The sequence below is a fragment of the Myxocyprinus asiaticus genome, chromosome 14, assembly GCF_019703515.2.
Source record: "Myxocyprinus asiaticus isolate MX2 ecotype Aquarium Trade chromosome 14, UBuf_Myxa_2, whole genome shotgun sequence".
Taxonomy (NCBI): domain Eukaryota; kingdom Metazoa; phylum Chordata; class Actinopteri; order Cypriniformes; family Catostomidae; genus Myxocyprinus; species Myxocyprinus asiaticus.
In genome coordinates, this window is record NC_059357.1 from 4,834,203 (window position 1) to 4,860,173 (window position 25,971).

General features: G+C 35.7%; 1 protein-coding gene across 2 annotated transcripts; it reads right to left on the reverse strand.

The window, feature by feature from the left end:
• Positions 1 to 396: 396 nt before the first annotated feature.
• Positions 397 to 25,281, reverse strand: LOC127451984 (tetratricopeptide repeat protein 39A-like). Of its 2 annotated transcripts, none has more exons than XM_051717088.1 (18): positions 24,981 to 25,281; positions 23,516 to 23,614; positions 20,995 to 21,126; positions 17,923 to 17,981; positions 17,585 to 17,652; positions 14,999 to 15,063; positions 14,730 to 14,829; positions 14,555 to 14,620; positions 13,154 to 13,262; positions 12,913 to 12,980; positions 12,707 to 12,766; positions 12,307 to 12,468; positions 5,769 to 5,860; positions 2,905 to 3,025; positions 2,673 to 2,784; positions 2,086 to 2,200; positions 1,833 to 1,949; positions 397 to 960 (listed from the first exon to the last, which is right to left on the reverse strand). In XM_051717088.1, the coding sequence occupies exons 1-18, from the start codon at positions 25,013 to 25,015 to the stop codon at positions 849 to 851; spliced, it is 1,692 nt and encodes a 563-aa protein (XP_051573048.1). In that variant the 5' UTR covers positions 25,016 to 25,281; the 3' UTR covers positions 397 to 848. The 2 variants fall into 2 exon arrangements, with proteins under 2 accessions (XP_051573048.1, XP_051573047.1); XM_051717087.1 differs by having other exon boundaries at positions 23,516 to 23,620.
• Between the last annotated feature and the right edge of the window lie 690 nt (positions 25,282 to 25,971).

Genomic DNA, 25,971 nt, shown 5'->3' on the forward strand with positions numbered 1-25,971 from the left:
AAATATGAATGTACAGTCTAAGTGTGTAGTCACTGAAAACCCTGAATTTTGACTCCTACATAAAGTATATGATTCTGAAATTCATACATGGAAAAGCAGATGTTTGTAATCTGTGGTGGAAAGGAAAAAGGAATGATCATTTACACTGTAGCCTGATGTAGTTATTAATAAATAACAGTAATTTTTTAGATCTATAATCATTTATAAAATACTATCAACTCTCAAATAAAATACATTAAAGAAAAATGGCACAGGCTTTGACAAATTATGATATTTATGATATGTGTTGCTTGCAAGTTATATTTAATATTGCTTTCAAATAGAATAATTAGCAGTAATAAAATAATTCCATACAGCCTCTAACAATTATCAACTTGTTTTAATCATATTTAGAACTTAGTGTAAAAATGGTTTGTCTACATTTTTTGTAAACGTGGTCAGTTGTCCAATCCTTTTCCGTTATTTAACCTATACAGAACTTAAACTTGAAAAAAATACAGAAAATAATTATTTGATTTCTAATACTCTCTAAAATGTAATTTTTATTACATTTGAACACACAAGACCTTAAACTCTGGCTTACATTTGAAAAATCATAAATCTTGTCTCTAAACTATAGCTATCTGTCTAAAATGAACATAAATCTGGCACATAAGCCTTCAGAGGGGAGAAAGTACAAATATAGTTTGTAGTGTTCCCCCTATTATAATCGCCCAAACCCTCTAATATAAGTGTGAAACGGGCAGTACCACTAGATGAATATGGGGGGGGCACACGGTGATGTCTTTAGTCTTTCCTTCTCCCATTAAAGTGACGACATGATCCTCAGAGAATCATTCAGTCTTTCTTCAAAATGGTGTTATTTCATCCTGGTCACTTGTGTCAGCTTTAAGTTTAGTCAGAGCTGCATGGACCCTGAACTGCGTACGAGACTCCATCGAGTACTCCTTGTAGTTATTCCTGGCAAGAGTCACAAAAAACAAAAGTGCATAGGGATCAACATGAAACAGTATTTGCAACATGTTTAAAGGGGTAGTTCAACCAAAAATGAAAATTCTCCCATCATTTACTCACCCTCATGCCATTCCAGGTGTGTATGATTTTCTTTTTTGTACTGAACTCAAACGAGGATTTTTTTAGAAGAATATCTCAGGTTTGTAAATCCATACAATGCAAGACAATGGTGAGAACTTTGAAGCTCCAAAAAGCACATAAAGTCAGTGGTTAAATCCATGTCTTCTGAAGTGATATGATAGGTGTGGGTGAGAAACAGATCAATTTTTAAGTCCTTTTTTACTATAAATTCTCCTCCCTGCCCAAATGGTGGCGATATGCAAGAAGAATAAAAAAAGTAAAGAAGGACTTAAAAATTGATCTGTTTCTCACCCACACCTATCATATCGCTTCTGAATACATGGATTAAACCACTTGAGTCATATGGAGAACTTGTATGCTGCGTTTATATGCTTAATGGGCCTTCAAAGCTCTTGTCACCATTCACTTACATTGTATGGACCAACAGAGCTGAGATATTCTTCTAAAAATCTTCATTTGTGTTCAGCAGAGGAAGGAAACTTATACACATCTGGGATGGCATGAGGGTGAGTAAATGATGAGAGAATTTTCATTTTTGGTTGAACTGTCCCTTTAACTTCTGTAAAGTATTTATGTGTGAAATGGAATACTCAGGTACTGAGAACAACCAATCAATGAACAAATATTCTAATCAACTGACGCCACATAAATATGAAAAAAGAAACTTAAGCTAAGCGGGCATCGGTTTTATTCGTGCAGGTATATTTTGGACAATTTGTGGGCTGAGTGAAACTCACTTTGCTTTCTGGAGTAGTTTGATAGCTTGCTCTTTCCTCCCCATGTCTATATACAGGAGACTCAACTCCAACAGAGCATTAGGAACCAGGTAATGATCAAATTTCAACTTCTTTTCACTGTTAAAGTCACACAAAAAACATTACAAACACAATCAGTTTGTTTACACACTGAACTGGCATCATAGGAAAGAACACGTGTTTCTAAAAGGAAATATGGAATCGGTTAACACATTAGCATGTGTGCAACACTAGCCTGCTGTAAACCTGGTTGAAACAATCCTCAGCTGCCTGCATCTGTCCTTGGTTCTTCAAACACAGCCCTTTCAGAAGCCGGATTACACACGTGTCATCCACTGTGTACTCATTATCTACACAAAGAAAAAATGTGTGTAAAACAGTATATTAATTAATTAATTAATTATATTTACTTATCACACATTATACATTTGCACATATACAGTGAAATTCTTTTTTTTCACATATCCCAGCTAAGCTGGGGTCAGAGTGCAGGATCAGCCATGATATGGCGCCCCTGGAGCAGATAGGGTCAAGGGCCTTGCTCAAGGGCCCAACAGTGGCATCTTGGCGGTGCTGGGGCTTGAACCCCCAACCTTCTGATCAGTAACCCAGAGCCTTAACCGCTGAGTCACCACTGCCCCATACTGTATATACTATAAAGCTGCATTTATATTTTAGAAAGGGGGGTCCCCACTTTATTAACAAAGGTATACATGAGTATATGTATTTATAATAGATTGGTACTACTAAAATGAATATATCTGCCCAAAACAATACCAATGAGAGTTTAACATTTCTTCCACAGAGGACTTGTTGCATTACCTGGAGAAGCATGCAGGGTGTGCTCTGCCTCTAACAGTGTCTCCATTATACCCTCTGTGAGCTCAGGCTGTTTGCAAATCATGGAGAAGCCGTTCCACATGTACATCATCTCCTGAAATATGCGGCACATTATCATTCTACAACTTTTGAAGTTAACGTGTTTAAAACCTGCAGAAAATGTCAGAATTTTTCAAACAATGACAGTGGTGAATAGTGTACATGATGTTCTTACAAGCACAGGAACAGGAAGTTTGATTGGATGACTGGATTTGTAACGTCGAGCTTTGCGGATGGCAAACTTCTCTGTGGGCGGACATTTGCCTGCTATCTTCTGTTTGTATGTAGGGACCTGTCTGAGAGACAGAAATAAAAAGAGACAGGAAGTGAATGAGAATGAAAGGAGCTGCTGACCGTCATTGAGTCTGTCCTGTGTACATCTTTAACTGTCTGGTTTGGTTTAGCCACCAAATCAGATTCTAGGAAGCTACAACGGACAGTCAATACTGCTGAGGGGATTATTGGCGCCCCCCTGCCCACCCTACAAGATCTGTATGTCTCCAGAGTGAGGAAACATGCAGGTAGAATCACTGTGGACCCCACACACCCTGCCCACTCCCTTTTTGAACTGTTGCCCTCTGGCTGACACTACAGAGCACTCAGCGACGGGACATCCAGACACAAGAACAGTTTTTACCCTCAGGCCATTTACCACATGAACAATTAAACTGCCTTCAGGACTCCCCCATAGTGCAATAATGTAAATACATATCTCATGTACATACAGTATGTAAATTCACATATTTAATTCAATAACTATGCATACCCCTACCTTTCACATACATTACCACTTGCACATGTACATATGCCATTCTGTTATATGTCCTATTATTTTTATGTCTATTTATACTCCTACCTTGTTTTATATTCTGTCTCACTGTAATGTTCAGTGTGCACTTGTTTCTCCTATCACCAAAAAAACGTCCTTGTGTACGCGAGAACACTTAGCAATAAAGCTCATTCTGATTCTGATAAAAGGATCATCTGTCCATTCATCAACTAATTATTAAGCTTGGTCTTCCTCACACCATTTTAAAGAGATTCTGTCATCATTTGCTCACCCTCATGTCATTCCAAACCTGTACGAAAACAAAAAAGGTGATTTTTTTATGAAGAATATCATAGCTGTTCTTTTCTACTTAATGAAAGTGGAAAATGAAAAAAATTAAAAAGCAACTTGAAAGTATCATAAATGTGGTTCGTACAGCTTGTGTGTTATATTCCAAGGCTTGAGAAGCAGGCGTGTAAAGTAATTGAGTAAAAATACTTAAGTATTATACTTGAGTATTATTTTTGGGGGTTTGTACTTTACTCGAGTGCAATTTAAGCGGAATAATTGTACTTAATTACATTTCCAAAGATTTTTTTTTAACTTTTTACAGATGATTTTCTTTCATCTTACTGGACTGAAGCCGCCTTTTCACAGCATCCGACAAAGTCATTTTAAATTGAGTGTCGCGCGGCGGCGGTGTGGAGTTCCGACCATCTGCAGAGCCAGAATTTCGGATCTGATTTGAGCTTTGGATATGTTGAAATATTTGTGCGACTAGACCGTATGTGACCGCCCGACTGCATGTGATGTATTCATTCAAAACTATGAACACGAAGTGAGAAACACTGATGGTTGCTACTACAGATTGGACAGTTATACAGTAAAAAAATATCATTCATGTTGCAAATACTGTATATATATATATAAAAACAAAAGGCTTTTGTAACTAAATGTGTACACTTGCCTTCATATTTAAATCATATCTATGAATTTCTACTCCCTATTTGCTGAATTATTATTGTTTTTGTTGTTAGGCAACTATTACGTATGTATAATAATAACTATAAAACCAGCAATGATAATTATAATAATAATAATAAAGATAATAAAAATAATGGAATCTGAGTAAATATTATTGAATTCATACATCTGCTCAACAGCAAGGTTTTGTAGCAAACCTCAAAAAACCAACAACATTACTAACTTTCTAAAAAGCTTCATTTGAATTTTTTTGATCTTTCTCTATGTCTCAAGGGGCTGGGTGCTCTGATATCGCAATTCATGAGTGCCTTCTCCAATGCAACGAACATTGCATGACTGTGGCAATGTTTTTGCAAAATAAAATCATGTGGTTCATCGAGATTTAAAATCAACAAAACCGACCTCCCTCCCCCAAACCTTAAACCTAACCAATAGTGTCAGAAAAAGCAAATGTGAGATGAAAAACACAGTTACGTTAAAATGAGCCATGCACTATAGTAAAAGTGTTTAGATGTCATAAGATAGTACTGTGTGAGGAACAGAATGAAAAGTAAGTGTTTATGAACTGATAATCTGCTGTTTTACTTGTGATTTGAATGAAAGGGAATAAAAGTCATTGTTGTTTTAGCACCTCTAGTGTTCATTTTACCAGAAAATTGCTGTGTTACATACAACAGGCCACATAAAAATCATTTAGCAAAAATGTAATTATTGTAACATGATTCTGTGACCAGGATGCGAATGCCACTGTGGGAGAAATATGACAGTCATCAGTACAAAGGCGTCTTACACCAATCGAATTTAACAACATCCTCTCTCACACAATCTCCTCTCTTGATTTCATTCTAGCTAGAAAAAAAGTTACTTTTTACCCCTTTAATACTTAAGTACCATTTATTGTGATAACTTTTTTACTTTCACTCAAGTATGTTTTTGGCTAGATACTTGGACTTTTAATTGAGTCACTCAGTCTCCATACTTTCACTTAAGTTCAATTTCGGAGTACTTTTTACACCCGGGTTGAGAAGCCATGAAGTGTGGTCAGAATATTCTTCACAAATTCTCCTTTCGTGTTATATGGAAGAAAGAGAGTCATGCAGGTTTGGAACAACATGAGGGTGAGTAAATGATGCAAGAATTATAATTTTTGGGTAAACTATCCCTTTAACACATAAACAATAAACACAGTTAAAGAAAGAGACACAAAGACATTTTATTATTCAATAAAGACTCGCCTGCTGTTGTGTTGGCATTAAGTATAATTAATTCGATTTGAGTGCATTTACCTAAAGAGATCCACCTCATTATCACCGAACGGTCGAGCTTCTGTCTCTGGAAGCATGCTGAGATAAGCAGCCTTCATATACACGTACATGGCCTGAGAGAGAGAGAGAAAATATTATATTAATCCTTCTGCACACTGAGAAGCACACTGCACTTGATCAAAACTTGCTACAGAAACAACCAGTCCAAACAAAACCCTTGCCAAGTCATCAGACCACAAAGTCAATTTACACTGCTACTGTTCTCGCACAAAACAGTCATTGCAATATATATATTTATATACCCAACTTCACACCTATTTACATCATTTTTTCCCCCAAAGAGGAACTCTGTCTGCATTTATGCCACAATTATTGGCTAACAAAACTGTTGGCTAACTCTACAACATTCATTTGAGAAATACTGTGCTGACACCATTGAAACAACACTGTATCACTGGCTGCATCAATTGAATTGAATGCATTATTAAGGAAACACCCCAACAAGATTCAATGGTAGGCCCTGACCTGCTATTTGTTTGAAAGGCGTGCTGAATACACAAACTAAAAGCATGCTTTTTTCCCAGCACCAATAAAATCCTACACATGATTTACACTAGGGGAGGAGGCCATTTCAAATGAGTTGTGTGACAGATGTCTACGCAACTACACAAATCAACCTTAGACAACCAAACCATGACATTAAAACATCAACTGGGTGTTTCCTATAGACATAATTGCATTGCAATCAGTAATCAGTCTCATCATTTACTCACCCTCATTCCATCCCAAATGTGTATCACTTTCTTTCTTCTGCAGAACATAAAGATTTTTAGTAAAATATCTCATCTTTGTAGTCAATACAAAGCAAGTCAAAAGGGTCAACAACTTTGAAGATTAAAAAGCACATAAAGGCACCATAAAAGTAATCCATATAACTCCAGTGGTTAAATCCATGGCTTCAGAAGCTATATGATAGGTGTTGGTGAGTGTTACGTCCCCCTATTTTTGTCTAGGGGTAACAGGGAGATAACATTAAAGAAAGATGGAAACCACTGTAAGCACTGGGAGGCAAACCAAGTTAACGGTGCAAAAATAAGGGATTTACTGAATCCAAGAATATTTACAATGAAGTGCTACAAAGTGAATAAATAAATATTTACACTATACACAAACTAGAGTGTCTCATAAACACAGGACTGACGGAGGAAAGAAGGGCTTGAGCAGTGCCAAAGGAAATAAATAAATATAACAAAAAAATTCTGGCTAAAGTTAGCCCTCTAAATCTAACTAATAAAGGAAAAAAAAAAAACTTCAGCGTCAGTGACGTCCTTACTAAACTACACTAGCTAACAAAGAACAAAACTTACAAGGAGTGGCACGCGCCCCTAACCTAATGTGTCTATACATAAAATAAAAAAGTGTTGTGCAATGTATGTCACGTGACGTAGCTTACCTGCCCTCTTTTCCAATCTGGAATGGCACAAATTTACAAATGTTGAATTAGATGGAACACTCAAGGGATTGGTAACAAGAACGGGTGTGCATACAACAGACAGGCAACACTAGCAATACAAAAGTAGCAACAGAGTATCGAATACAACGAGTATAGCGAATAGCAACGAACAAAGATCTGAGTCGAGCTGAGCTGCCATGATTGTATGGCTGCAGTCTTATATAGCGGCGTGGTCTACGTTGAATGGAGGGAGTAAAGCTATGACTTCCTTTGGGGAACCAATGGGGAAGTTCTGTGGAATTGACAGTTGAGAGAGAAGTGAAAAAAAATACGAAAAACCACTCGCCCCATACATGGGCATGTAACAAATTAAATATGGACACCAGGAGATGGCACCAAGTACATGACACAGACTAAATGATGACACAAATGGCACAGAATGAAACTCGTTTTGTTACAAAAATCATGTCTGCATGATATGCAAACCTTAAATTGTTGTGTTTGCATGTGTAATTAGTTCTTATGTACAATTATTATGTTTTATTTGTTTGGAGAGGCTTCTGGACACTTGGAGATGTTTTTGGACACTAGAATAAATAATTTTTGTAATGCTATAACTTTTGATTGCTTTGTCGTATCAAAGTTTTAATCAGTTACAGGTGACATGATTGGGGACAAAACAAAAGCAGTTTTTCAGAGCAACCTTATTTACACCCTGAGGTGTATAATGTCAAAAAAAAAAAAAAAAAAAAGAAACAAATAAGAATTTTTGGCTCAAGTTGTTTTTTTTTTGTTTGTTTTTTTTTAGCAGTTTCTTAGGCTGAAAGCCTCAGAATTTGTCATAATCTATAACATTAAACTTTTTTTTAAGTTTTCTTTAAAATGATACCAAACACTTGACCTTGATTTTTTTTATTTTTTTTTTATAAGCCTTTACTTTTGGGTATGCCACTGAAACAGGAAATCTTTAAAAACACCCTCAGAGCTTAAAGGGTTAAATATTGATCTGTTTCTCACCCACACCCATCATATCACTTCTGAAGACATGGATCTAACCACTGGAGGTGCATGGATTACTTGTATTCTGCCTTCATGTGCTTTGTTAACTTTCAAAGTTTTGGACCCTGTAGACTTGCATTGTATGGACCTGATATATTCTTCTAAAAATCATAATTTGTGTTCTGCAGAAGAAAAAAAGTCATACACATCTGGGATGGCATGAGGGTGAGTAAATGATGAGATAATGTTCATTTTTGGTTGAACTATTCCTTTAATGTGTCATCTACAAGTAAGCCATTTGTAGGTTGATTTCACCTAAAAGTGCATAGTTAAAGGTTAAGTGGCCCATCCAGCCCAACACAGCAACATTGGCTCGACCAATGGCATGAGTTTGGGGTGGGATTATCTGTTTGTACAACCAATGGAAGTCCAAAAGAGAGGGGTTATCTAGAATCTGTTTGAAAGTTATTTTTGCGATTTGGTGATGCTTGTGGTGCAAAAATTACACACTTAAGCTTTAAGACCAGAAACATATTTAATGCAAGTACACGTATGCAGATGCGAGCACTTGGCTAACGGTTGAACATAATGTGCACTCTTTCATTAAAGTGGCAGTAACAAACCTCAGTATTTAAGGGTGCAATACAGTTACCTAGTCTGTTAGCATTAAACTGGATTTGTTATTATTCAGTTAATTTGCTATAAATGTATTGACTTTAACTTACTTTCTTAGCAATATATTCTCTTCAAACTGTTGCTCCATCATGACAGTAGTTGACTTGAAAATAAAATACTCAAATTTCACAATAATGCTCGCTATAGCACCTCTTGTGGCAACGTTGAGAATGCAACGCATACTTGCGTTGTGTAATGAACTGTGGTGTGACACATTTTGGAACACCACAATGCACAAAAATAGCTTGTATAAATAAAACATACAGTATGTTTCGGCAAGAGAGCAAGAGGTCGCTATAATGTGGTTCTCGGTGGGGCGCATGGTGAGTTGTGTGTGGATGCCGTGGAGAATACTGTGAGCCTCAACATGCGCCATGTCTCCGCGGCAATGCGCTCAACAAGCCACATGATAAGATGTGTGGATTGACGGTCTCAGACGCGGTGGCAACTGAGATTTGTCACTACGCCATCACGAGGACCTAGAGCACATTGGGAATTGGGCATTCCAAATTGGGGAGAAAAAATGTTTGAAGGGTGCTGACCAATTAAAAATGCTCCTAAAAGTTCCGTGTGTGAAAAAGTTGAAATAAAAAGCAGCAGCAGTATTGCATAACTGAGTCATGCTGTGGGCTATGTATTTCTTCCTTTAGGGGAGTAGAATATTTGTTTCACAATTTGAGCATGATATTTTTTAGATCGCTAGGCTAAGCAAAGTACATCCAGAAAGGTTGCGTTATCAGTATCGGACATGAAGAAGTGGTATCAAGCCATCCCTAGTTTTTCCAATGGTCGATACCGATACCGATATCTAGGGAGCCATGGCCAATGGCCAATATAAATGCTGATAAACATAATACAATTTAACAACAGCAAATCAGATGTACAAAACATTTCTAAAGTGAAAGAAACACTTATTTTATGCTATATTTACTCTAAATTGCATACACTTGAAAAGAAAAAACCTTAAAAACACAGTGTTGACTATCCATTGACAAATCTACTGGTAGATTTTGGAAATGAAAAACAGGAAAGTTAACACTTCTGTTAATCAGTCAGGCAAACGTACTGTAGTTATCGGCCGATACAATAAATTGCATTAATCAGCCTGGCCATTATATCGGTCTATCACTACTCATGGCTCACTCCTTTGTTGGTCTAACCGGCAACCTTCTGGTTGTCAACCCTCAAAACAACACCTGGTACTAGAGTTTGGGTACATGAGTTCGGACTCAGACTCGAGTCAAGAGTCATGAGTCCAATTTTAATGGACTTGGACTTGTCACGGACTCGGATGCATTTTTACTCAGACTTGACTCGGACTTGAGCCTTTGGGACTCTGGATTTTTTTCCGAGTCCAGCCGAGTCCATGACATTTGCGATTCAATGAAAAAAATAAATAAAACAGAAATTAATGAACGCATCTGTCTGCATGCAGCTGTATTAGCCCCTGAAGTCATAGACATAGCCAGAGTTGTTTCACTGTGTTTAAGCCAACACACGCACACACACATACGCACAGGCACACTCATCAGTCAACCATGTTACTACAGAGACTACTGTATAACATCGACTACCGAGGTGGCTGACGCGACAACATAAAGACAGGTATGTATCCAATGTAACAGAAACTAAACAAGGCGGTTTCACACGACATGGGACCTGACAACTGGTCAAATTGCGTGTGGCGTTTGTGCAGCCAAGACGGTGCTCGCATTGCGGTTTCATCATGGTTAAAAACTTAAAATCAAGAAATTGAGACAAGTCACCCACATCACGTCTCTCACAGTTCAGTAAAAACAGCATATCGAAATAAAAATAGTATCAATATTGGATATTAAGTCTTTTTAGGCGTAATGTATCTACACATGTAGGCATCTGTAGTCTCTTGTGGTTCACGCAGTGTTGTCAGCTTGAACTGGTCCATAATAGCTTGATGAATTAACTGTGTATCTTTTTAAATAGTCGGGAAAAAAAGCGTTATCGCTAAAGCAGACAGAAACTCTAAACAGATAAACAGCACCTATTTATTACTGACTGACTGTTTTCAAAGCATTGACGAGCTGCTTAAAATGCATTCTTTTACAGCATTTGTCCACCATTCATAACATTCAACCATGCACAATAAAATATTAGGATATTTTGGGCAGTGAAATGTTTTGTTTATAATTTTAGACTATAAAATAAATGTATACATAGAGTTTGTGTATGAAGCTAAACTTACGAGATGAATTTAGCTATGACGTTTTTATTTTAAATGTTTATTTTATTTTTATTGTAAACCACCGGGTAGCTTATGCACGTCTTTTTTTAGCCTACATCTCTGACATTTTTGAAGGACAATTCTGTTAAATTTATGCCTCTTATTATAATTCTCCATGTTTTTGCGGTTAAAGAAGAGCTCAATGAAATTTTCTTTGGTTGGTATTTAAAGATTTCAGACTGATTGCAGACAAATGTGGCTGGCGCTCAAGCAAATATCAATTATTATTATTTTTTTTTTAATCATCTGCGGCAGCTGCTGCGAGACGCACATGGATGCATCAGGGATTTAGGTACATGAGTAGCACGCAGAACTGCCCTGCATTGTGTGGTTTCCCGCAAATTAACTAGAAAATCATGTCCGTGATGACATGGCGCTAATATTATCACTGGGCTTTTCCGGTGTTTTTGGATTCAGAAAGAAATCTCAGTATAGACTATTATTTCTTTAGATAGGGATCATTTTAAATAAAACTAAATTAAATTTAATTGACAAATTGAAAATGATGAAGAAATAAAAACAATTAAAATTCGAAACATAACGTTGGTTGTAATGACTAACGCAGCTTTCACTTTCTTTAGTCTTTGTTTGAGTGGAGGGGAAAAAGCAACAAATAATTGAAATGTCAAAAGAACGCAAGAAGAAGTGTGTTGAAGGACAGTTTTGTCTTCATACATCTAAAGCATATGCTTTCATTCTGAAACCATTTTGAAGTCTGTTCAGCAGGATACTTTTCATAAAATGTGAATATGAAATGCAACAGAGGTGTTTTTGTTACATTTATATTGACAAACTATTTTTCTTAGTTGTGAAGTTTCAAATAAGTTTCAAATATTGATGTTACGTTTACGGTTACAATTTTAATTCAGTTTTCAGTTAACCGAATTTAATTCTTGAACAGATTCATTCGGACTCAGACTCGACCTCGGCCTGTTATGGACTCGGCCCCTTTTTGTACTCGGACTTGATTGTTTAAAGACTCGGACTTGACTAAGGTGGACTCCAACCCAACACTACCTGGTACCTTGTAAACACCACTTTGATTCCCAGCAGACTGATAAAAACCTGTGCACCATGTCTTCTTGAAATTGTGCAAAACCATCCAATCCGATTAGAGCTTGTGATACTGGAAAGCTCTTGCCATTTTTGCGGTTTGCGAACAGTGGTTTCACCTTCGACCAGCGGCTCTCATTACTAAGCAGGTCTGCGTAGAAGTACGCCATCTTCCAGTGCCTCTTATAGGTGAAACACCACATCAGCTCCCAGTAGCACATGTGGTGGAACTGTTTCCACACTTGCTGCGCCTTACAGCCATCCTCAAACAGCGCCACCGCCTGGACACACAGAAGTACAACAATGCAATGATGTTAGTTACTGTAAAGGCCAAAGTATACTTTGGTTTTCCGCATGCTGGACAATTATTAGTCACTCAGAGTGGTTCTAAGAAAAACTGTTTTCCAACCAGGCTGACAGCTTTAAAGCCATTTAGAAGACAGAAAACGAAATGCTATGCAATCAGATTCAACATAAAACATCAGTATTCCATTGTTCTGGTAAATGTTCTCGTCTCACCTCATCAATGTTGCCCTTGATCTCTTCTGCTCGACCTGCAAAGAAGAGGAAAATCGCTCCCTGGAGAGAAAATCAGAACAGTAGCTTCAAAAACACCAATTAAATTAAAACACAAACTTACAAGAATTAAACTGAATCATGCTTCTGCCTCAAAGACCAAATAAAAAATAATAAAGATGAAAAGAGAAAGGCGGTAACAGACGTACACGTGGGTATCGCAGTTGGAACGGCTTCAGAAGCTTCTCTGCATCTTCAACATCCCCCTCTCCTGTACCTACATAAATTATACATTCACATGAATAATTATATTCTCATTAATCAGAGCTCATCTAAGTTATTGTGAATATCTGAACACAAAAATACTAAGACTACTGATGACATGTAGTGTGTATATCAATAAATTAATTATCACACAAACACTTTATGGTATAGATGAAGAGCAGTTACCCAAAATAAAGGAGAGGAACATGTAGAAGCAGAGCAGGAGGAGAGCACAGAGCATAGAGCGCAGGGTGTAAGAGGTGGCACCGGTGTACAGCTGAGAGATGCCAAACTCCTACACATACATAAAAAATACTATTATTAAATATTCATTAACATTAGAATATTTAATCATTAATATTTAGATATTTGTTTAAATGAATTAAAAAAATATACTTAATATTAATACACAAACAGACATGTATCTCTAAAAATTGGTTGAAAAACGTCCTCTGAAAATTATTACAAAATTTAAATGTCAATATGCAAAAAAATAAAATAATAATAATTATTATTATTATTTCGCATTTTGAAAATGTTAAATTTAATGTTTTTTTAAAAAAAAAATTTTTTTTTTTTTTTAAGAATTCTTAAGCAACCTCAAATTTAAATGTATAGATAAAGAAAACAAACAACATATAAAAATAAGGAAATACACAGACATGTCTCTCTAAACAATGGTTGAAAAAAAATTGGTTGAAAAAAAAGCCTCCGAAAATTATTATTTTTGTACTTTACCTGTCAATATTCAAAATTCTTTTATTTTATTTTATTTTTTTATTTAAATGTTTACGTTTTAAAATATAATTTTTGTATCTTAATAAAATGCACAATTCTTATTTTAAAAAACTGAAAGCAACTTTGAAATTGCACTTTTTTAATTATGTTGTCTCGGATACCTAACGGCATGCATGCAGCATCATTCAAATGCAATAGTTTTTAGTTACTGATGCCATTTTTAGAAATTCACAATTTAATCCATGAATGAAAGTGTCCAATAACAGGGCAGTTACTGAGATTAAGCGAGTAGTATTCGGCTGTTCATGTGATCCAAACATCTCTCCATGTACAATTACAGCGGCTTTAATGAGGTCACCAATATGACTGGAGTCTTCATCTCATGCGAGTGCTCGTGATTTTATAAATGGGTTTCAAAATTACAAATAATTTCCTTAGAAGTAAAACTTTTAAATGACTGATTGCATTTTTAAACATGAAACATGAAAAAATACAGATATTTCTCTTAAAACTGGTTGAAAAATTATTTGAAAAATACTTTTTCAATTGTAAATGTCAATATTAACTTTTTATTAAGTATTTTATATATATATATATATATATATATATATATATATACACAGGCATGTTGGCATTTTAATAATTTTAAAAATATTTTATTTTTTTATTTTAGCGTTTAATAGTTAATTATTTGTAGATAAAAAATAAATAAATAAATAAAATAAAATATATATATATATATATATATATATATATATATATATATATATATATATATATTTTAGTGTTTATTAAAATTTGTAATTTTTCAAATTTAAATTTTGGACATCTAAATTAAAAGTTAAATACCTTATCTCCACAAATGCCTGCAAACTCCAGCAGCTTGAGTATCCGGGCAGGAAACAGTGAAAGAGTCTGTGTGTGACAGAAAATATGATTGACATTCTGAAGAAAACAGAGTTTATTTATTTATTTATATATTCGTCATATAGATGTAATACTGCAGCACAGTAGTGGAACATACCAAGTTGAAAGCCCCGATTCCAAAAGAGACTCCCCCCTGTAAATGCTTGTGGTTTGGTCCTTTGAAAGAGGTATCTGATTGGATAAAGGCGTGCAGCTCCCTGCATGAGAATAATGATGTCATTCACAGCAGATCTACTTGCTGAACAGATCGATACTGTTCAATGGTGTTGGTAACACAAATGGGAATCTAAACGATTCTATTGCTCATTTTCACACAATAAAAAGACATTTTACTTTCTTGAAATTCTTCTATTTCTACAGACTTACTTGTATATGAGGTAACTGTTCCGAACTTTGATTCCTCCTTTGATAAAACTCACCATGTTCTCATCCTGTCAACAAACACACACAGAAAAATAAATAAAATAAAATATGTTCTGAAGAAAATCTGAATGACTTTTGCTGCTTGTTCAATTTACTTAAATAAAATAAACTAAAGCATCAGTTTACTTAATCCATCTTGGGACTACATGAATACTTTTTGTGGTGTTAATGTAGCACTGATGAAACTCATGCTTTGCACAGGATTCAGAAGATTAAATGTTAAAATGATCTGTTATTTTATGTGTTTTTGTGAAAGATTAATATAAATGGGGATACTTGTTGGTGTTTAACGTTTTGTCATGTTGATATTTAGAAGAGTTTCTGTTATGTTGGAGTTTGGAGGTTACCATTATGATGAAGACTGGCGTTTGAGCTAACGATAAGGACAGATAGATGTCACACATAAAATGTATTGCTCGCTTCACTAAGCAATCGCTATGTTAACCATAGCATAGTTACTAAACTACACTCTGTAGTGTTTCCACCCAGCATGTATTTAGCATGCTAGCATTCACTTTCACTAGTTAGTACATAAAGAAATAAAAGATTTCTTTGAGTTATATTGACGTGTCTAATTTTGATAGATTTACTCAATTCAATTACGCTCTTTTCTACACAAAGTGTTTGTGTTTAGGGCTGCAGCTAACGATTATTTTGATAATCGACTAATCTAACGATTAATCGACTATTCTGCGATTATTGCAGCGATTAATCATTAGCTCTTAACGGACTATTCAGCTCATGCCCGACTTAAACAGTTGTATTAAATGTGCTTACTAACAATAGAGGACAAAATCATCTTTTAAAAATACCTCTAAATGACATTCACTGAATTAATTCAGTAAAGAAATTCACTGCAAAAAATCCTATTGGTATCAAGTGTTTTGTCTTGTTTTCCAATTAAAATAGTCTAAAAATCCTTTAAACAAGACACATTTACTTGAGAAGCAACATATAAGATATTTAGACTTGCTTTAAGAGAATGTATCTTAAATATAAGTGGATTGTTTCACATGGTTATACTTCTGCGAGTGCAGTAAAGACAAAACTTATATTCAAGATCTATTCTCTAAAAGCAAGTATAAATATCTTAAATGCTGCTTCTCAGGTGAACGCATCTTTTTTGAAAGGATTTTTAGATATTTTAAAATATTTGTATTTTTAATATTATATTCAACATTCTCAGATAACAATTTTTTCTTCTGCAGTATAGCTGCTAAAGTAAATGTGATTTGTTTTAAAGGAGTTTTAGATATTTATATTGGAAAACCAGCCAAAACAAAAACAAATCAAAAACGTATTTTGTTGCGGTGTGTAATGGGGCGAAGACTACCCTCTCTCACCTTTCTGTTCACTTCAATCCATCTTTAACTCACAAAAAAACAAACACTCTCTTATTAATGAAGCTGCGTATTGCCAATTTTCTTCACGATACGAAATGCACAGTGACAGTATATTATGATTCAATAAGTCGCGAGCCATCACGTTATAATCTAGCTGCAGCAAGCGTGTGTGAGAGTGTGCATCAGCCGGCTGCAGTTTCAATCTCTCCCTCTTAGATCGGGATATTCACGCAACTCATAAAAGTGGCACTGACCGCACAGAAAAATGCCAGTTTCGGAGTTTGTAGTTATTTACATGGCATGCTTCTTTATTATTTGAACTTTAATAAAGCTATAACGCATTAAATATAACTGCATTAAAGATGTAACGCCGGGGTGTTTCCTTTAAAGACGCTTGACATGCAGGTTTTGCTCCGGCTCCACTTATTCCACAACGAGAATGCTTCTGTATTTACTTATTTTGTATTTTTCTCTCATAATTTGCGATCTACATCACCTGAAGCTGGTTGGAAGGTTTGGAGTGCATCTGTGATCTGTGTAATTCTTCCTCTCCTCAATCAGACGCAAACTGCAGTGCTGCTCTCGCACGTCTTCATTAGAGTTTAATGTGATCTCATGTTATGTTAAATGACATCAAATGACTATTCGACAATGACAATTTTTGTCGACGTTATCGGCAACGTCAACAATAAAAAAAATTATCTACAACAAATTTTCAGCCCTATGTGTGTTGAGATTACATAGTAATTTTAAGTTAAGGAAACTCATTTAAAATACATAGAACCACTGTCCATATTTAAATCAAGTTCAGCCAAAGAGCTATTTTTTGGAGTGAATGCTAGCAAGGGTGGTGTGGGTGGTTGTTTACTGACCCAAGTACAGGTCCCTAGATACATCTCAGGTTAAGTCCATAACATCTTTTTTAATTGTCTGAAAAATAACATGTTCTACTCTCCTCAACATGCCTTATGATTTGAGGTATCATTCATGTCCATAGCACAGTAGTTTGATACTGTTAGGGGTTTTAAAACCCTTAGCAAGTACCACAGTTAAGAGCAGTGTCAACCCATGTCATAACTACATCAGACTATATCATAACCACCAAAATGCACAAAATGTAAATGAAACATCTGAGATTGTTTGTGTGAGTGGGTTATAGACTTTTGTCTTGAAATGTCCATCAAACCTGTAAGAATGTAAGAGCAGCTCTGTGTAGTAAACACTCAGCATAGCACACTTCAGCATGGAGCTGCTCTGTAACACATTAAACAAAACAAAAAAAAGACAGCCAGTTAAAGGCATTTGTACAACCTTTGATCATAAAATGTCCAATAACTCAGATATGCTAAAAAAAAAAAAAAAAAAAATGTAAACAGTTCATGAAGCTACTCTGACTATTACTTATTTACCATGGTCATCATTCTATAAGGACCAAAAAATGCTGGTCTGCATATAAATAATAGGCTTTTTTATTTTTGTTCCTCCTATAGTACAGACAAACAGGCCTTTTTTGAAAAATCTCACCTTCCGAGAGTTCATCGTTTGCTCCTCGGCTCCCAAGACCACCAGACTTCTTACGGAATCTGAAAAAGAACAATAATAACTGAAGAAATGGTCTCAAACTCAGACAGACTAAAACGTCTGATGTATAATGCAAAAATGGCAAGAGCTGGTTAAAATCGCCAATTCCACGCTTTCCAAGCTTTGCAATTTCTGGCAGCTGTGTGCATCACTCTTCCTGGACTGGTCATTTATTTACTTGTTGGTTTTTGTTGCAAGTTTACTGGGCTGATATATTAAGCACTTTTTAGCAAGAATGAATCACTGAATTTGAACTGAACTGTGTTTTCTGTACTACCAATCGCAGATCGACACTGCTGTGGAGTTTTTTCCACGCTGGTCTATTATTGTGGTATCAACTATTTCAGATAAACCCGCCCCAAAATCACATGTAATACAAAACAAATTGTCAACAGTCGCTTTTCATGCCCATCAATAAGACTTTTCCTGTCTGAGTGGGCAGTTCTTTGCCAGAATACTGGGAATACAGAAAATTGCAAACTGGACCAATATGTATGCTGAAAAAGAAAAATCTGGCTACGCATAACTAGGTACTGGTTAACAAGAACCAAACCTACCAGCTCGTTGGTGAATCACAATATTGCAAACTTTGATTTGAAGTAATAAAGTGTTTGAAAACCGGACAAAGGTACAAGAATGTGTACTTAATGTCTTTCATGAGGGCATGAACTACAATCCCATGAAGCACTGCGAATTACATAATCGAATTAAAAACAATGGAAAAATATAAAACTGTTGACTATTATACAGTGGCAAGAAAAAGTATGTGAACCCTTTGGAATTACCTGCATTTGTTTATAAATGTGTCTACAAATCTGGGTTGATCTTCATCTAAGCTACAATAATGAACAATCTGTTTTAATTAATAACACACAAATTATTGTATTGTTCTTGTACATATGTAATACATCATTCAAACATTCACAGTGTAGGTTGGGGAAAAAGTATGTGAACCCCTAGGCTAACGGCATCAACAAAATCTCAAACTCAGGAGTTGGCAAACCTGGCATTCAATTAATGAGACGAGATTGGAGGTGTGGGTTAGAGCTACTTTGACTTATAAAAAGCACTCAAACATTTTTAGTTTCCTTTTCACAAGGAGCATCTGCTGACGTGGGCCATGCCTCACAAAAAGAGATCTCAGATGACCTACGATCTAGAAATGTTGCTTTGCATAAAGTTGGAAAGGGTTAGCTTAGAGATTCATCTGTCCACAGTTAGACAAATTGTCTATAAATGGAGATGGATTTATTACTGTGGCTACTCTCCCTAGAAGTGGCCGTCCAGCCAAGATGACTCAAAGGGCACACCGCAGAATGCTCAATTAGTAAAAAAAGAACCCTAGAGTGACAGCTAAAGATTTGAAGGGATCATTGTAACTGGTTAATATCTCTATTCATGAGTCTGCTATACGGAAAACATTAAACAGGGATAGTGTCAATGGCAGGACACCACAAAGGAAGACGCTGCTTTCCAAAAAAACATATCTGCGCATCTGAAGTTTGCCAAAGACCACCTTGACACTCTACAACACTACTGGGAAAATGTTTTGTGTACTGATGAAACTAAGGTTGAACTATTTGGAAAGAAAACGTAGCACTACATATGGCGTAAAAAGGGGACAGCATACCAACATGAAAACATTTAATCTGTAGCTACCAGAAATGCTTGGTTGAGGTTATTGCTGCCAAAGGAGGATCAACCAGTACTAAAAATTAAAGGGTTCACTTACTTTTTCTACAGTACTGTGAATGTAAGTGGTTTGTGTGTTGTTAGCTTGAGCATATTGTGTTTGACTAAACCTGTGACTTTGATGAAGATGAGATCACATTTTATGACCAATTAATGCAGAACCAGCTAATTTCAAAGGGTTCACGTACTTTTTCTCGCAACTGCAAGTATACAAACAATATATTTTAATATTAGTGCAAAATACTCAAATCTATAAGTAGTTTGAGAGTATAGGGAGACCGACTCGACTGCACCATTAACAGTGCGTCATGGAAGTGGGCGGTCGCTGCAGAGCTCTTTTGCCACGATATGTTTTCTGCGATTCCTTGATTGGTGGATTGTTTCCTTCGTCATCATGGGTAATGTAGTTCTTCGCCAGGAATTCTGCTATTAAACATGAATATTTTAAAAATAACATGAAATGATGACTTCTGCAGAAGCATATGCTACCGATAATCAATCTTGGGTCTCATGGTAGGTCTGTCTTAAAAGGCTTTTCAGTTATCGTTAAAAATTAATTAGTCAATTCGTTTTTGGTGAAAATGAATGGGATTTTTACTTCCGGAACCCTGCAGTTGCACTATTTACATTGTAAAATGTTCCCTTTAGGAATTCTGAAATGACATTCAGCAGATGTTTAAGACATTTATGAAAACAATTTATGTTTTCATAGGAAGATCTTGGAGATGTATGCATGCTTACTGGGTGTCTCTCATTGTGTCCCAAGACAACAGATAAGGCTTAAATACACTAAAGACAAACTAACATCAATTCTTTCTAGAAGGAGGATGTTTGGAGGACTTTAGGAGATCACAGCTTATATATATAAAAGATATGTGATAAATTTGTTTGTTCTATCACTGTCAAATTGAATCTGACACACTGTTCTTTTAGCAAACCGAAAGTGAATTCAGGTTGTAATGGTGAAACCACACACACGCAGTCATCTGGATAAGTGCTATATCATAACATGGGTAAAAGAAATGGGGTAACATGTAAGGATATTCAGTGTGTGCATCTATTCTAGTCCACTTAGCATTATGTAAGGCCACTAAAACTAACTACTGATTAACTGTTTCTCATTAGATATGACCAGCTGTCTCTTTTAAACTCATACAGTCACTGTAGATCTCCATGCAAACACAGGCAAATTTCAAAGCTGCAGGACTTGGTCAGCTGACATGGAAATATCCCTATTTGCCTAATGGTTAAAAGTAAAAAAAGAATGCTTCTTCATGACACAAAAGAAACAGATCGTGCATGTTGTGATCTCTTGCCAGATACCTCTGGCACACCTCTTGAGCGCTCTTCATTGTGTTCCCAGCATGCACAATGTCATCGTGTTGAAAGGTCATCATGGCTTGCATCTCTAGTACTGTGGCATAGATCAGAGCATGGTACATGCTCTCCTTAGACCTAGAATACAACAAAATATATGCTTTTAAACAAAAACAATGAAATTATACAGTAACAAAGCAAAGTAAATACAGTAAAATGTTGGAGCCGTGGCCTAGCAATTAGCAAATGCCTCTCATGTGGACAATACAAGTTCGAATCTGGTTCACGTCATTTTGCATTCCATTGGTTGAGCGATTGTTGCTGCATCAAACTGGTTGGGATTCTCAAACAAACAGAGCAATGTTTTATTTCGTCACTGAGACAAAGTACACTTTCAGAGAAAACAACCTATGATTGACTTACAGTTGTCTCTGCATATTAAGCTGGGGTATGATCAAATATTTTAACATCTAAAAAATTACACACTGTTCAAGTATTCTAATAAAACTGTTTTCAAGCCTGAAACCAAGCATTATGCACTTTCTGTGGGGACAGTAAATAAAGAGGAGGGTTGGGGCCTCTTAAGCATCTGGTTTCCTTCTCAGTGTATGGTTAGTCACTATACGAGCTATACATTAATGACATCTGTCTGTGTGCAGGACTATTGTCAGGCTTGGCGAAGGTGTGAGCTTTAGGTAAACACCTTACATCCTGGTGAAGGGAGCGTGCCTGACGCAATTCTCCAGCATGATATTTGATATTAAAAAAACTATTTCACATTTACACATTTATAGCAGCAGAAGACAAAAAATATTAACAATTTTAATAAATTGCAACATGAGCTTTGTAGGTATCACACCTTTACTAAACACATGTACATATCTATGTATTCTGAATTCCCCTGAATTCTACAAGAAAATCAGGGAGTTAGTCTGAGAAAGAAAGAAAGAAAGAATTTTTTGAAAGAGCTTTAAAGAAAGAAAGTTTAAAAGATCAAGTTAGAAAGTTCAAATGTCCGAAAGAAAGAAATAGTTCAAAAGAAAGTTGAAAAAAAAGAAAAAGTTTTAAAAAATGTCAAAAGTTTGAGGGATCAAAAGTTCAAAAGAAAGTCGGAAAGATCGAGAGTTCGGAAGAAAGTCGGAAAGATCGAGAGTTCGGAAGAATAAAGCTCGAAAGAAAGTTTGAAAGTACTAAAGAAAGTTCAAAAGAATGTTTGAAAGAAAAAAGTACTAAAGAAAGAAAAAGTTTGAAAGAGCTTTAAAGAAAGAAAGTTTAAAAGATAGATATCAAGTTAGAAAAAGTTCAAATGTTCGAAAGAAAGAAAGTTCAAAAGAAAGTTGAAAGAAAGAAAAGGGTTTTAAAGTTTTTCGAAAGTTTGAGGGATCGAGAGTTCGACGGAAAGTTTGAGGGATCGAGAGTTCGACGGAAAGTTTGAGGGATCGAGAGTTCGACGGAAAGTTTGAGGGATCGAGAGTTCGACAGAAAGTTTGAGGGATCGAGAGTTCGACAGAAAGTTTGAGGGATCGAGAGTTCGACAGAAAGTTTGAGGGGTCGAGAGTTCGACAGAAAGTTTGAGGGGTCGAGAGTTCGACGGAAAGTTTGAGGGATCGAGAGTTCGACAGAAAGTTTGAGGGGTCGAGAGTTCGACAGAAAGTTTGAGGGATCGAGAGTTCGACAGAAAGTTTGAGGGATCGAGAGTTCGACAGAAAGTTTGAGGGATCGAAAGTTCGAAAGAAAGTTTGAGGGATCGAGAGTTCGAAAGAAAGTTTGAGGGATCGAGAGTTCGAAAGAAAGTTTGAGGGATCGAGAGTTCGAAAGAAAGTTTGAGGGATCGAGAGTTCGATAGAAAGTTTGAAAGATCGAGAGTTCGATAAAAAGTTTGAAAGATCGAGAGTTCGATAGAAAGTTTGAAAGATCGAGAGTTCGATAGAAAGTTTGAAAGATCGAGAGTTCGATAGAAAGTTTGAAAGATCGAGAGTTCGAAAGAAAGTTTGAAAGATCGAGAGTTCGAAAGAAAGTTTGAAAGATCGAGAGTTCAGAAAAATGATGTTCGAAAGAATAAATCTTGAAAGAAAGACATCAAGTTAGAAAAAGTTAAAATGTTTGAAAGAATTAAAAAGTTCGAAAGTTGAAAGAAAGAAAAGAACAAGTTTGAAAGTTTTTTGAAAGTTTGAGGGATCGATAATTCGAAAGAAAGTTCGAAAGAAATAAGCTCGAAAGAAAGTTCAAAAGAAAGTTTGAAAGAAAAAAGTACTAAAGAAAGAAAAAGTCTGAAAGAAAGTGGAAAGAAAGAAAACAAAAAGGTTTTAAAGTTTTAAAGTTTTTCGAAAGTTTGAGGAATCAAAAGTTCGATAGAAAGTTTGAGGAATCAAAAGTTGGAAAGAAAGTTTGAAAGATCGAAATTTTGAAAAAATAAAGCTCGAAAGAAAGTTAGAAAGCATGAAGTTCGCAAGAATTGTTTGAAAGAAAGTTGGAAAGAAAAAAGTACTAAAGAAAGAAAGAACACATGAAGAAGACCTGTTCTCACCGTGGTCGTAGTTTGTCCAAACTCTCATTAAAATTGTTGTTGAGGAACAGATCCAAGGCCTCCATGCATTCTTCAAGACAGGCCTGTAGGGACATCTGTCTGGAGCTGATCACACACACACACATATTACCAAATTATGGTCAAAAGGAATAACTTACTATTTTTTTGTTTATCACATCGCAGTTCAAATCGCAATATTTTTTCAAAATAATCGCAATATGACTTTTTGTCCAAAACATTCAGCCTTTTTATCGTTAGCCCAGATTAATCGTCAATCCTCTTCTATTGTTTTTGTATAAAACGAATCATAATTAGACCTACAACGGTTTACTGGTCGACCAATATGTGTCAACGGCCGATGACGGTATCTAGAGTGCAGGCTGGCCAGTGACCAATATAATACAGATAAATATGGCCAAATATCAGATGATTTATCAACCATGGCCGAAACGCTGGTCTGACAATCCTAAACTCTAAAAGAAAACTATTTTCAATCCTTTTTTCCTTTTTGAGGATGTAGCCAGATTTAGTCCATGTACCCAATTTACCACTGAGTAAATCCACACAAACAGCCAAGGACACTTGGTTAAATGACATTTACTACTAAATACACTCAAACCTGTCAGCAGTGCCCTTTATCAATTATAAATGCTACCTGATGCAGAGTTTTGACGTGCCTGACCATTGAAGATATATTTAGCAGGACTAATTAATGTCAACTGGTTGAGCCTGTTTTCTAAAGGCTTATTTAGATTATATATAGAATATATATTCATGGAAACACACCAGGGTTCTTCAATCAAGATACAGCTCTCCGTTACCTGTGGCTTGAGAGATTCCTGATCACACACACTTGCTTTAAAGACATTTGCACACTGTCAGAGATGCAAAAACAACTGGGACCAAATGAATTCATGACTTCACAGTCAATTAAATGTGTCGCTGTCCTTTTATTTCACAAAATGCAATGACTCGTACACAAATACACACATGCACTGCAGAATTTGGCTCACACACTGTCACACCAGTCATGTGTTTAATGTTTGCTCAGAGTACACACACTGGGCATGGACAGCCCAGGATAAGAACATGAATATGTGTACTGTACTAAATAAATTCACTTAAACATGCTTGTGACAAACATTCCTATAGAGTTTCTCAACATTTCTAAGGCATTATTTATTTTCAAGGATAGTATTTCATTATATCTGAGAACATGAGTTCAAACCACATTAGATTGCAAAACAAGGAAGGAAGAGCTGTGAAAATTTGACAGGGAGACAAAAAAAAAATAAATACTGAATCAGCCATTTACGGACTTTAAAAACCACAAAGCAGCAAACTTTTCAGTTTCACTCATTACAAACTTGAAATGTTTACAGCACTGTTACTCCTTGAGAAACTTAAATTATTCATGTTTCATTTAAAATAGATATGATCAGAAGCAAACAGTGTTCACACTTACTTTTCTGTAACAGCTGCATCTTTCCCATTGGACATGGTTTATATTGTCTTCAACGTTTTTCCTCTTCTGGGCCCTGTGGCCACACACACACACACCACACACACACACACACACACACACACAAACCTGTTTAAAGTGCTTAAACTCCCTGAGAAGTACTTCTTTCAGATCTCCAGAGATGTTAGTGGAAATTCACTCTCACTTGCTGTGCATGAAGATGCTGCATTGATTAGGACTATATTAATACATCAATGCTTGACCTGACAGTGATTATACATCAGTATTCGGTTCAGTCCACTGCTCGTTTGCCACAAGTAGGTGTGTGATGTGAGAAAACAGTTCTTGACTCCTCCTTACAGCTCAGAGCAGGTTCAAGGCCACTCCACTGCACCGGGACAGAAGTTAGTAGCACCATCTAGTGGTGGGGTGAGGCATAAAAGAATAAACGTCCTTAGAGACCAGAAAAGGGACGAACAATTATAAAATAAAATAAAATAAATTAATAAACACAATGCATAAAATAATAAACGTCCCCAGAGACCAGTCAAGTGACAATCACTTAAAAATTTTAATAAAATAAAAATAATATAAAATAAAAGTATAAACAGGCATAAAAAATAAACGTCCCCAGAGACCAGTCAAGTGACAATCATTTAAAAAATAAAATTAAATAAAAAATAAAATAAAATTAACAAAAATAAAAATAAAATAAGTAAAATAAAATAAAATAAAGTAGAACAAAATAATAAACACATGGCATAAATGAATAACCGTCCCCAGAGACCAGTCACGTGACAATCACTTACAAATTGTAATAAAATAAAAATAAAATAAAATGATCAATAAATAAATAAACAAGTCAAATAAAATAAAGTAGAACAAAAGAATAAACACATGGCATAAAAGAATAAACGTTCCCAGAGACCAGTCAAGTGACAATCACTTAAAAAATAAAATAAAATAAAATAAAATAAAATAAAAGAATAAACGT